General features: G+C 30.1%; 1 protein-coding gene across 1 annotated transcript; it reads left to right on the top strand.

Annotated features, from left to right (window-relative positions):
• Positions 1–4,592: 4,592 nt before the first annotated feature.
• Positions 4,593–8,336, top strand: LOC114182968 (bet1-like SNARE 1-1). Its single transcript, XM_028069813.1, has 6 exons — positions 4,593–4,700; positions 4,828–4,863; positions 7,431–7,584; positions 7,767–7,823; positions 7,909–7,968; positions 8,121–8,336. Exons 2-6 carry the CDS (start codon positions 4,850–4,852, stop codon positions 8,208–8,210), a joined length of 375 nt encoding a protein of 124 aa, XP_027925614.1. The 5' UTR covers positions 4,593–4,700; positions 4,828–4,849; the 3' UTR covers positions 8,211–8,336.
• Positions 8,337–13,703: the final 5,367 nt, after the last annotated feature.

Genomic DNA, 13,703 nt, shown 5'->3' with positions numbered 1-13,703 from the left:
TTTTATACTAAAAAAAATACGAATATTTAAGTTTAATCACACGTAACGTTCATGGTTCGTTAAAAAATCTTAGGTTATCGATTTTTAAGTCGTTTTAATTAAGTTTTAATTTTTTTTTAAATTTGTTTTAATTTGGTCTTTTTTATATAACATAACTGATGACTCTAGGAATTAGAGATGTCAAAAAATTTGTATATGTTGGTATCGACAGATAAAATCCGTAATTGGTAGAAAATAAATATTATAAATGGATACCCGCGGGTAACTCATACGAGTATTTGTAATACTGCATGTTAATGGGGTCAAATAAGAGTATCATAGTATTCGTACAAGTGGATACCTTGTACTTGCTCTATTCTAAATTAAATTAAAATAAATAAATAAAAAATATTACTAAAATATTAACATATTGATTTTGAATGAGTTATTTTCTTATCAATTAGTTTAAAAAAAATCATTTATGTGTAAACTCTCATTCAACACTATTTAAATGAGTTATTTGTACTTTGTTTAAAATTTATAAATGTTATGTATTGTATTTTATTTGAATTTACGATTAAAATATATTGTTAAATATTTATTTTTATTTGTTTGTAAATACCCGTGGTACCCTTGGATATCCATGGATATTAAATAATTTATGCGGGTACCCGCGTAACGGATACCCAACAAATATGGGTACGAGTACGAGACAGATATCTATCCAACGGGTGGGATACGGGGGAGCTACTACCCGTACCCTACCCGCCCCATTGACATGCCTAGTAGGGATGTCAACAAAATTTGTACTCGTAGGTATCCACAGAGAAAACCCACAACGGGTAGGAAATAGATATTGATAATGGATACCCACAGTAACGGATACAAGTACTTTTTATACCTATACCCACATGTTAACGGTGTGGGTACGAGTATCATATTATTCGTATAGGTGGATACCATACCCACTATACTCTACTATAAATTAAAAAAATAAGTTATTAAAACATTAACACATTGAATTTGAATTAGTCACCTTTTATCAATTGGTTTAAAAAAATCTCCATTTATTTGTAAATTGTCATTCAACCCTCTCTAACTGAGTTATTTTCACTTTGTTTGAAATTTAAAGAAGTTATGCATTGTATTTTTATTTGAATTTATAATTAAATTTTTTATTAAATATTAATTTTTTTTTTATAAATACTTGTGGGTACCCGTGGATATCCATGGATATTAAAAAAATATGAGGGTACCTGCATAACGGATACCCGCACGGATATAGGTACGAATACGAAGACAAATATTTATCTAGCGGGTAAGATACGGAAAGTTACTACATGTACCCTACTAGCCCCGTTGACATCCTAACTGTATGTCAAATGTGTAGGTTCATTTTTTTTTAAATCTTTATAATTTTTTTAAATTTAAAAAAAAAAACAGCTGACACATGTCAAATTAGGATTTTGTTACGTGTTAGCTTGTGATTTTTTTAATTTTTTAAAATTTGTTTAAAATATTTAAAAAAAAAACTGTCACGTGTCAAATTATGATTATACCACGTGTCAATTATTTATGTCAAAAATTTTGATTTGATTTATTCTAAATTGAGTCAAATATAACTTTTATATAAATATTATAATAATCTTTATTATAATAAATATTTTTAATCAAATTAAATTTATTTAAATTTAAATTTTGCATTAAATTTTATTTAAAAAATTTGTTTTAATAATTTTAAAATAATTTTATAAATTTAAATTAAAATTTTAAAATAATTTTATATAAGTTACAAATTTCAAATTTAAAATTTAAATGTTTGTAATTATTATAAAATTATTATAAAATTTTATATTTAAATTTATAAAATTGTCTAAAAATTATTAAAACAAAATTTTAAATAAAGTTCAATACAAAATCTAAATTTAAATAATCTTAATTTAGTTAAAATATTTATTATATTAAAAATATAATTATAATATTTATATAAAAGTTTAACCGTCTCTCACTCTTCTATTATTTTTTTTCCTCGTCTTTTTGCGTCCGTTTTAGCTGATGTTGTCTTGTGGTAACTATTTCTTCGACTTTAAGTGTTAGCTTATCATTAGTTCATAAAAAATAATAGGTACAAGTTGGTGCAAAATGAATTAAATATTTTAATCTGTTTTGTTGAAAAATGGGTTAATGAACCATTAATAAATTTCCTTTTAAACTTTTGTATTTTTAATATTTTGTTTATATATATATATATATATATATATATATATATTAAAAGTATGTTTAAATATATAAATATTTTTTAAGTTTTTAATTATTAATTAATTCTTTTAATATCATAATTTCATATAATTATTATTCTTGGATGTTAAATTTAATTTATCAATATTAATAATTTAAATTGTATATTATGTAACATCCCGTTTTCATAGTTTTTAAACTATTAAATAAAACATTTAAATTTTAATAATTCAGAAGCAGATGATGACGTAGGCCAGTATAATATATAATACAGTCATCCTAAAAAATAACCATACATACTTTGATCAACATATACAGCCCATATACTACTAAAGGGTTACGAAATACCCGATCAACTAAGCAAAAGAAAGAAAAGGCTACATATACTACTGGTACGTCTAATGTAATCATCTTACGTTCCGGAGGGGTGTATCCTCACCTGCACGATTATCTGCTCACGCCATTCAATAGGGACGATCATTGCAAAAGTAGAAGACACATAGAACACACCATAGAAACTAGAAGGGTAAGCTAACTTGAATGAAGAGCAAACCATGCAATTTATTTTATGCTAAGGCAGAAAACAGGATTTAATACACAATCTATCAAAAATCATCCAATTAATCCCAACTATAACACCACACACCATTCTAGACTCGATATTCAGATTATGTAAGTGGCATTGGAGCTCTTGGTGACTTGCACTTGAGATGGTTCCTAAGCTCTGCAGAGTTTTAGGCACAAGGGGTATTCACCCAACCACTCTCAAGGTAAATCCCATTACCTCTATGATGGATCGGATTCATAGACCAGGACCTCTTGCTACTCCCCCCGATGTAATCCATTATACTCTACTTGAGTCTTAATGGTTACTAGGAGCGTCAGGATGTCACCAATCTGAGTCCTCATGCCCTTACATTTACTAAACCACATTCCTTAGGATTTCCCTTGAAACCCTATCTCCAACATGTTCCCATTCACATCAAATTCGCACTCAATCCCATCACACAGTCTAACATGCATAAATATCACATACAAGATCAAATATCATCATCTTAAAGCAATCAATATAGCATCATGTAAGCAAAATAGTGAGAAAACTAAGTTCTGCAGGGAATCTCGCTTAGGCTAGAGAGTCTCGCCTAAGCTAGAGAGTTCATCTCGCCTGGGCGAGACATCATACAGTGGCGAATTAAAAATCCTGGGCGAACTCTCGCTCAGGCTAAACTGGCTCGCCTAGACGAGATGTTATCTCGCTCAGGCGACTCCAACTCGCCTAGGCGAGATTTCGCGCAGTGACAGGGGTGATCTTCTGGTATTTTCGCTCAGGCGAGAGCAACTCGCCTAGGCGAAACTACCAGGAAATCCTCCATGTTCTTCACATGCAAGCTCGCTCAAAAACATCCCCCACTCAATTTCACACACCAGCAGTCTCAAACACCAATTAAACAAGCAATCATGCAATTAAAGCACTCACGAACACAATTCACATCAAAATGAGTTAAAGAGTTAGCTTCCCTTACCTATTCTTGAGTTAAAGTTTGGGTGAAGACAACCTAGGAGAGGGGAGCAGAATTCCTCAGCCCAACCTAGGAGATGAGAGGCTATGAGTGGAGGCAGCAAAAGGCTCAGGCGTGGCTTCCTCTCCAGGACCTAATCAAAAAGCAAGGTTGGTGAGAGGGAGGCAAGGGTCAAAGAGAGGGAGACAGAGGGGAGAGTTGAGTTTGCAGAGAAGAAGAAAATGAGAGTGGGTTTGACTTTGTTTCTGGAAAAAGAGGAGTGTTGCATATTACACCTTTCAATTAATTAAGTTAATATTTTAAATTATTTTTATTTTTAACTAATATATATATATATATATATATTAATATTAACAAGCTCACTCATCTTATCTTGCTTGTCTTTCTTCGTGCTAATGAACAATCTCAATAACATTTTTCTTATCGCCATTAATATGGAAGATATGTTATCTATCCATGATTAGATTCTTCATTCATTACTAATCCTTTTTTTGTTCTGGTTCAACCTTCATTATTGTTTGAACGAGGACAACGATGACTAATTTTACATGTTTGATTCATTTATGTTTGTCCCATATGCAAACTACTAAAGTGGATGAGATCTAGGGTGGAAAGGAACATAAACGGATTTTGTAAAATATAAATTACCATGATAATTTAAATGAAGAGATATAATATTGATCATTCATTGATGTATAGTGAACAATTGTGCACTTCATCAGGTAAGTAACATAATGAAGCCAACATACTTTTGTATTATTGTATCTTTTTAATTAAATTTTAAAATATATTAATTATATATTTTTTACACTTTGTTTAATTTATTTATTTCAAGTAAACAGTTTGTTTGTTGACAGAGCATATATAAACCCAACAGCCAATTTCTTTCTTGTTTTCGTCGCTCCTGCGTTGCCCTCTGCTCAGTTGCCGAGCACTATCAAATTTCCTGCTACGCATCCTCAGGTTCGCTCGCAACTTTCCTAGATTCCTCCGGATCTGATTTTTTGTCTTGTGCATTGTCTTCGCTTCTTTTGTTTCTTTATGAGAATTATCTGTTAACTAATTGAGATAATTTTGTTCATGGAAACAGAGATTGGACGATCTCGCGAGTCATGAATGCTAGAAGGTTAGTAGCCATCACTGGTAGATTTTGAAATTTTTTCTCTCAAGAAGCTTCGTTATGTTGCGATCGTTATTTAATTCGTTGGTGCTTCCTAGGCTAGGCAATTCTTGTTTTGTTTATCCGGATCCACGGATACGGCGTGGTTATAGGATTTGGATTTAAATCTCATGATGACTTGATTGGTGAATCTCAGTTTTGTAGCTGCGGTTTTGTTTTAGTATGTTGCAGCTTTTCTGTACATGTTCTATTTGCTCGATAGGAGTGAAATTGTGTGGAAGGAATTAGCTAGACTGGTGAGGCATAGATATAGAGTTGCGCCTCTTGTTCTTCTGGAATTCCACAATTCGTTATCCTTGCATTGATCTGTCGACTTGTGTTATCACTTATCAGTGGCATGTACACTCCTGAATCGGATACGAGGAGTGTTGTCGGAAGAACTCTTAAATTGATCCAATAACGTGTTGTGTTAGTTAGCAGTGTGACAAAATAATATCTCCATGCCAAATTTCAAGTTTAGAAAATTAGGAATTGAGAGACAATATTTTATTAAAAAGCACAAACAAAAGCAAGGAAATACTCTCATAAAGTTGAAGAAAAATTACAACATCTCTCTCTAAGTGCTACTAGAGGAAAATTACACTCTCTTTTGTAATCAGAAAAACACTTTGAGAACTCTATATTTTTCTCTCTTCGATGAGATTACTACAGCTGATATGAGATGATAAAACTGACTGAATGAGTTGCTATTTATATGGGTAAAACCTCAAAGGCTTCCAACACCCACCTAAATACAGCTGAAGAAATTTTACATGGCCGTAAATGCATGGAAAATATTTTGAATTGGCAATTTGTTCCTTGAAAGTCTTATTCAGTGTCACTAAGGTCCCTCTGAAAGTATTAACATTAAGTACCTAAAATTGTGATTTTGTCTGTCACTTTAGCCTTACTGTTATAAACTCTTCCTATTAAGACATCGTTGTTTTGATTCCTTAACTTAACTACTTACTATCATTTTTTTCCCCTAAATTTAACCTCTTATAGTCATTTTAATTTTCGAATTTAAGCAGTTACTATCATTATTGTATCTAAACTTAGTGAATTCCTGTCATTTTAATGGAACTTAATTGAAACTTCCAAAGTTTTTGAGATGATTGTAAGTTTTTTTTTATCAGAAAAAAGAAATGATAGTAAGTGGTTAGGTTTAGAAACTGAAATGACACTGGTGGTTAACTGAGATCAAAATGCTAGTTTGTCACGTGGGGGAGTTTTCTAGTGGCAAGACTAAAATAACGGACAACTGATATTTTTAAGGAACTTGTTTTGAATTTTAATTCTCGTAGAGACTTCAGTGACAGTAAATTACACTTTCGAAGTTTGAAGTGACTATTTATCTGAAATATTTTTTTTACTTTCAAAGTATATAATACGACTTTTTCGATTCCATGATTTCATAATATTGTCAACTGGTGTGACTTGAATGTTAGGTCAAACGTGAGCATGCAACTTGCAATCATAATGAAGCATGTGATCATATAACATTTATTCACTATCTCCAGAAAAGTTGAGTCTATAATTATATATGTATGGTCAATTAGTTTGATTTGAACATTAGGTCAAATGTTATGTTAGCATGTGAAATTGAAATCAGATTCCTCCCTGTCCCCCTCTTTGAATAGCATGCTTTATATGCTCCAAGAATACAAATGGTAGTTTTCTATAATAAATACCTTTTGTAAATATTGGTTGATATTGCTTATGCATTATCAAATTTATTTTTATAATCTCATTGATCTTTAGTCTAAAAGCAGCAATGATTTTGGTGAACTGCTTTCTTGGCCCTTATATCCCAGTGTACCGTCCAACTTGACAAAGAGAACTACTATACTTTATCTTAAGTCTCTCTTCCTAGTTTAAGTTATAGTTTATGTCTCTCTTCTTCAGTTCCGTCTTAGTTGTCAGTATATGCAGTATGACATGTATTATGCTATAAAAAACACCCATCATTTGATTTCTTGCTCAGATATTAAGATTTCTCCCCTACTATCTATCTCTTTCTGTACAGGTGAGGTGGGAACGTTATTATCCTGTACGTTGAGAATTATGCCTTAGTTTTTTGTTTTTGTTTAACTATTTGATAATTGTACCATGCGCTGCTTTAAATAAACTCCTGTACATGAGATGCAATCAGTTTTTAGTGATTTTTTAAGTTTGTTTATTATTCTTGGGAGTGCATAATTTTGATCCACTATCAGTATGACAGCACAATTTATCCATTTTCTCTCTGTTTATAAAGACCAATACAGACTCTGGGCAGTATGACCTATCATGACTTTTTTGTAAAAAATTTAACCTAATAGTATAGTAAGTTGAAATGTATATGGAAAATATCATTCTGTTTTTCTATTTACTTTATTTATAAATCTTGGTATTTTATGCAATATGGAGAGTCTCATGTCTTATGAGACTCCTTTCTTTTAATCAGTTTAACTATGTAGAAGGGAAATTTATCCTGTTTGTGTTTGTCATGTGACCAATCTTTGTGGCGTGGCTTGTGCTTGTTATTGTTTTAGAGACCACCGTAACAATAGAGTTTCCCTTTTCGATGGTATCGAGGAGGGTGGCATCAGAGCACAATCTGTTTTCTCCTCTTCTCATGAAATTGATGAACATGACAATGAGCAGGCATTGGATGGACTGCAAGATAGAGTCAGTCTACTGAAAAGAGTAAGTTTAATATTGGTATCAGTATACCCTAGACCTCATTTAGTTGTCCTGTCCATGTAAAAACAGCTAAATATAAAGTATGATGGTTCATGCAATTCTTAGAACTGTAGTTCATGTAGCTGTTGTATGATGGTCCAAATCAACTTGCACGAATTTATTTGTTATGGGTGTGATTGCAACAGTTATCAGGTGATATCAACGAGGAAGTGGATAGCCATAACCGCATGCTGGATCGAATGGTGTGTTCACTGAGACCGGAAATTTCTCAGCGTTTTTTCTTTTTGTTTTGCTTTAGTGCTGGCTGATAAGATGCTATTAATTTAGGGGAATGATATGGATTCATCAAGAGGAGTCCTTTCGGGCACTATGGACAAGTTTAAAATGGTATGTATTCTTCTAGTCCTTTATGACTTTTGAATGAGTGTTACTTTGCAGTTTTCCTTTGCTTTTTTTTATTTTCGTTTGGGGTTAAAGAAAGGGCGTAGTGTAGTGGAGTTTGATCCATGCCTGTTCGAGTGATTTTGTGTCATCTTCAGGTATTTGAGACCAAATCCAGCCGGAGAATGTTTACGCTTGTAGCATCCTTTGTTGTGCTTTTTCTTGTAATATACTATCTCACTAAGTAATTTGATCTTTCATTCAATAGTCATCTTTACTCTAGAGGAAGCTATTTCCTCTATTACTGTAATTAATGCTGCTGCCCTGTAAGATAATGTTATGTATAAAGGTTTGATGTTTCAAACAGGTGCTCACATCCGATTTGCCTTATATTTTCTCTTTCCGTTTAATTCATGCACATGGTTTGAGTTAAAAAAAGTATACGGATGTAGAAAATGAAGATATTTTTTAGGGTTAAATATGTTTTTGGTCCCTTAACTTTCAGTGAATTTTGGAATTAGTCCATTTTGAAACTTTGAACCAATTTAGTCCTTCATCTTTTGAAATACGTGGATTTAGTCCTTTTAATCAAATTTTGTAAAGTTTATTTGACATTTCAAGCGCGTTTCACAATAGTATTTGACTTAACATTAAAGTAAAAATGTATCAAACAGTATAAACAACTCAAATACAATCCTAAAATGCGTACGAAATATCAAATAAACCTAACAAAATTTGATTAAAAGGACTAAATCCACGTATTCCGAAAGATAAAGGACTAAATTGGTCCAAAGTTTCAAAATGGACTAATTCCAAAATTCACTGAAAGTTAAGGGACAAAAACATATTTAACCCTATTTTTTGTTTAACCCTATTTTTTATAACCTTTTGTTAGATTAGGGTTTTTCAACTCTTTCATTCAGTTGGTGAGTTGTAACTAATCTGTTGTAATTTTGGGCTATAAAAATATTTTGATAATAAAATAAGCAGAATAGTTCAGAAACATTTGTGTTGAGAGTGTGTAGTGTGTTACCTGAGTCCATTTCTTACCTGAGTCCAGCAGTATAGCCGTGAGTGTCTGTCGTGCACTGCTGTGAGGAAAGGAGGCGGTGGAAAAGATAGATAGAATAGGCTGCAGTCACGTGAAGAGGTGAAAGATTGTGACTTGAAGGGGTGGAAAGGTTGAAGACAGTCACTTGAAGAGGTGGCAGGGAAAGAGTGACGTAAAGTGAATTTTTTATAAAGAAGACGTCTTTACAAATTGGTATCAGTTTAAGTCGGTAACTATGGTTATCAACAAGGAATTAGAAAGCAGGTCAATATTATCGAAAATACCTTATAACATATATCAGCATCTCAATAAATTATTCAGCAAAAATTAACAATTATACAGCAGTTCGTTGAAAGTCTAATCTCGTCTTTAGCTTTGTTGAATTTGGGTCACCAATAACCATCTACATTGAGTATCCAAGAATCTTCATGTTTCTGCTTCAATTCTTGGGAGTGTACAACTTCAATTTTCATCTTTTGATGGAACGGTTGGAACGAATTACAGGGAGTGGAGAGCTAAAGTTGAATAACTCTTTGAATCGGAATCTATGACGGTGAGGAAAATTGTTGCTGCTATGCATGGATGGAAAATGGAAAAGCTTTCTCTTGGCAGCAATATTACATACATCAACCTTCAAGAATCAGTCTTGGCAATAAATTTTACTGGATGTACCATGCCGATTTGAGGAGGTTACGGATTTTATGTTAAAGAACCGAATTTGGAAAGAATCCTCACCAGATTTCGAAATTTAGTACGCCTTTTTTACGGATTTCAAAAATAATATCGGATTTTGAAATCCGATTAAGGTTCTTTTCAGGTTTTCAAATCCAGTTAGAATTTTCAATGAATTTTGAAATCCGTTTATTAACTCTACCAAATGAACAAACTGAAATGCGTACTTATGTCTCTGAAAGGAAGATGAAGTAGATGAATTAAAATGAAGGAAGAAACGCATGAGAAAACATGAGAACGCCGTTGACATAGCTAAAACTTAAGCGGAAGAAGAAGAATAAGAGAACGTCATTAGAGCTCTAGTGAAAAAGTGATTTAAGGCGAAAAATGTTGGGGTGCAAAAAGAAAGTTCCTTAAAAAATTGAAATGCATTTACGAAAAAAATAACATAACTTTGTAAATTTTATCATTATTCTATCTGTCGGATGCTGCGATTATTTTAAATGGGAGAGCTCACATTTCAGTTTTGGGCTAAAAAAGTAGGAATGACAAAAATATCTTTTTTTTTGGGTATTTGCGAATAAAATCTACAACGAATAAGTGATAGTAACGGATATTTGTTATCTATATGTATTTCGATACTCATTTATAAATCGGTATGATGCGGTATCATATTATTTATATCCACATGTATTTGTTACTCACAAAAACTTAAAATTAAAATTAAATTTATGTTTTATTAAGTTAAATTTAATTAAAATTATATTCTAATTTATATTTTATTAGACAAAATTTAATTTTATTTAAATTTTATTTTTAAAATTTTTAAAATTAAATTTATGTTTTATTAAGTTAAATTTAATTAAAATTATATTTTAATTTATATTTTATTAGATAAATTTAATTTTAATTTTAATTTAATTTAATTTTAATTTAATTTTAAAAATTTATAAAATATATTTTTTAAATATTTATGAGTATCCACGAGTACTCATAAATATTTTTTAAATGGATATCCACACAGGTAACAAGATAGGTAACAAGTGAATTTTTTGTTACGGATTGAATCGTGAATAACTATAATTCGTGTTCGACCTAATTGTTGTCATCTCTAACTACAAGACTCTTGATAACATTGGACCAGGTAACAAGATGACCAACTTTCATAATCGGTAGATTGATTTGTTCAAGTATGAGATCAGAAAAACACATTTAGTTCTGTTATAAATTAAACTTCCTAAAATAATAAAAATGTTCAAAATTAATTTCATACTTTTACTATAATTAAAATTAAAATATAATTTAATTTAAATCAAACATCCACACACATATATAATTTTATTTATAAAACGACCATATGTACTAGTAGATTTTGTCCAGCTAACTTATTTCCTAAAATTCTGTTTACATAAAATAAGTAGAAGAAATGCAATAAAATAAGAAATTATCACAAAATACAGTATTTTTCATTTTTCTATCGTAAATTTTAAGATTTATTTATTATAGTTTAAAAATAAGAATAAATTAAAAAAATGATACAACGTAAGCTATTTTAAAATTCGATTAAATATCATTGGATTTAAATTTAGATGCAGAAGAGTTAGGTGGTTAATAAAATAGATTGTATAAGATATTTTTCACCCTAAAATTGATATAATTTATTTTTTTAATGTTTAGTGTACAAGATAAATGTTTCTATTCAAGTACAGTTCTCTTTTTCACTTTATTTATATACTCTACATATTTTTCTCACATACGTCAGCATCGTCACTTCACTATCTATATAATTCATGTTATGGATAATGTTTGTTTGATATCCTTATAAGAGGTTTATATGTCCTCAATTTTTTTTTACAGACGTTAAAACTCAGCTATTTTTTTCACTCAATTTTCTTTTATGTAAAATTAACATTACTTTTTCTTTTCGCAGATTTTCTTTTTAAGTACTAAACTCCTTTAGTAGATACTAACAAAAAAAATTCCCCTTAATTAATTGCTTAAATTATATATATATATATATATATATATATATATATATATATATATATATTCATGTACGAGAGTTTACAATTTATTTATAATAATTGTTGCATAGGAAGAAAAAATACAACTATGCGCAGTTTTAAGATAGTTATCATATTAATTAAAATTTTCTTTTATCTTATTATAGTTTAACTGTCAAAAAAAAGAGAAAAATAAAATATAAATAGGATATTTAAATATAAAATAGTGGTGATAAAATTGTGGATACAATTCAAACATTATTTTTTTTATCAGTAAAAATAAATATATTAATAGGAGCAATACGTTTGTCCCAATCCAAATTTAAAAAACAAAGAAAAAAAAAAACATCAAGAACTATTCTAAACTATACATATTTCTTTTTCATAATTGTTGTTCACCAAATTACAATTCAAACATTCTATGAACCAGGAAAAATAAAAAATCTAATGATTATCGTCCCAATTTAAATTATCACTTTTGGTAGATTTTTTCATGGATTCTTATTTTGTCCTTGGTAATTTATTTATTATAATTTACTTTCTTGCAAAACTTCATTTTCATTTCCATTTCCATCATTTTTATCTACTTTTTTCTCCATTTTTATTCTTTTTTGTTTTCTTTTGGAGAAAAATGCACGAATTCCTGATTGAAATATATATTCAAAGAGAATTCAACAATTTAAATATAATTGTGACATTGGTCTACAACCAACGACTTATACGTCATGTTCGTGTTAATAATGAAATCATAAAAATCCTTACACTCTAATTCATAGAAAATTTAACATTAGTTTAGTAGTCCAATTAACAAAAAAATTCACATCAAATTGATTTGGTTTTGTTTCAATTAGATCGAATCAAAATTCTAAAAAAAAAACACATAATCTGAAAAAGAAAGTGGATTAATCATGCGAGGATTAAAATATAAAACCCATACTTAAATAGGTAATTAGACTTTGTTTGGAACAAGGAGATTAATCATCTCTTTCATTTTGTATTTTATTAATATGTTATTTATAACTTTGTTTGCAATATTTATTTCTACGACAACTCAGGCATCGATCCAAATATAAATTAAGAGAATTAGTCAAATTTAAATTCTTTTTAATTCTAAACCATTTTTGAAATAAAATAAACATTCTTTATAAGAAGTGAATAATGAGTATAAGTATCATAATAAATAAATATAAAAAAGTTAAATATCATTTAAAAATAAAAATTCATAAACTTATTGTCTTAAAAAATTATGATCAAGACGAGTGCTAATCCATTATGAGATCAGATTCGTGAGTTATATAAATAAAAGTTACTCACACGAATAATTTTTTAAATATCCACCCATTGCGGTAATTTGAAAAAACCAAACAACCTAACAAATACTGTTAAAAAAAATAATTATAAAGAAATGCTATAATTTTTTTAGGTAAGAATAATATTGCTTTGTGGTGGGTCCACAAGTGAGTGACCAGTGACCCTATCTTTGTTTTATCACTCCTTTTTGTGTACTGACACTTCACTTTGTCCGTTGTCTTTGCCTTTTCAAAGTGTCACGTAGCGCCAGCGCTACATGTTTTAGAAGCAGGATAATATTCCAACACTTCACAACTGTCTTCTTCATTTTATCCTACAAATTTCAAATTTAAAAACAGCAAATATTCTCACCACAAAAACCATGACCATGTTTAACTCTTGAAATTTGAAGATTTTTGCATGAATAACAATCTAATGTATTATGTGTTTTCCACGTTCTTTTTGCATGGATGCCACAGACATATACACAGATTTGACCAGCAAAGTAGCAACTCATCGAAGTGACACCTCTTGTTCATTCATGTGTGTACGTTCCTTAGACTTTGGACTCTCATACAGATATTTTCTTGCCGATTCTGGGGATTTTTTCAGTCACCATCTTCTAAGAAACCTTACCAAAATGGGAGGAAATTTTTTTTTCCTTTTAACCCACACAATGGAATCATAAAAGAAAAAGAGTCAAAAGATAAACGATAAACCAGTAT

This window comes from Vigna unguiculata, chromosome 1, assembly GCF_004118075.2.
Source record: "Vigna unguiculata cultivar IT97K-499-35 chromosome 1, ASM411807v1, whole genome shotgun sequence".
Taxonomy (NCBI): Eukaryota; Viridiplantae; Streptophyta; class Magnoliopsida; order Fabales; family Fabaceae; genus Vigna; species Vigna unguiculata.
Note: the sequence above shows the minus strand (reverse complement) of the source record. Positions and strands in the feature narration are given on the sequence as shown.

What these genes read in the sequence shown, in the direction of transcription:
- LOC114182968 (XM_028069813.1), top strand. An exon ending in ACCGCATGCTGGATCGAATG is followed by an intron (nt 7,824 to 7,908) that starts GTGTGTTCACTG and finishes CTATTAATTTAG; the next exon opens with GGGAATGATATGGATTCATC. An exon ending in CTATGGACAAGTTTAAAATG is followed by an intron (nt 7,969 to 8,120) that starts GTATGTATTCTT and finishes TGTCATCTTCAG; the next exon opens with GTATTTGAGACCAAATCCAG.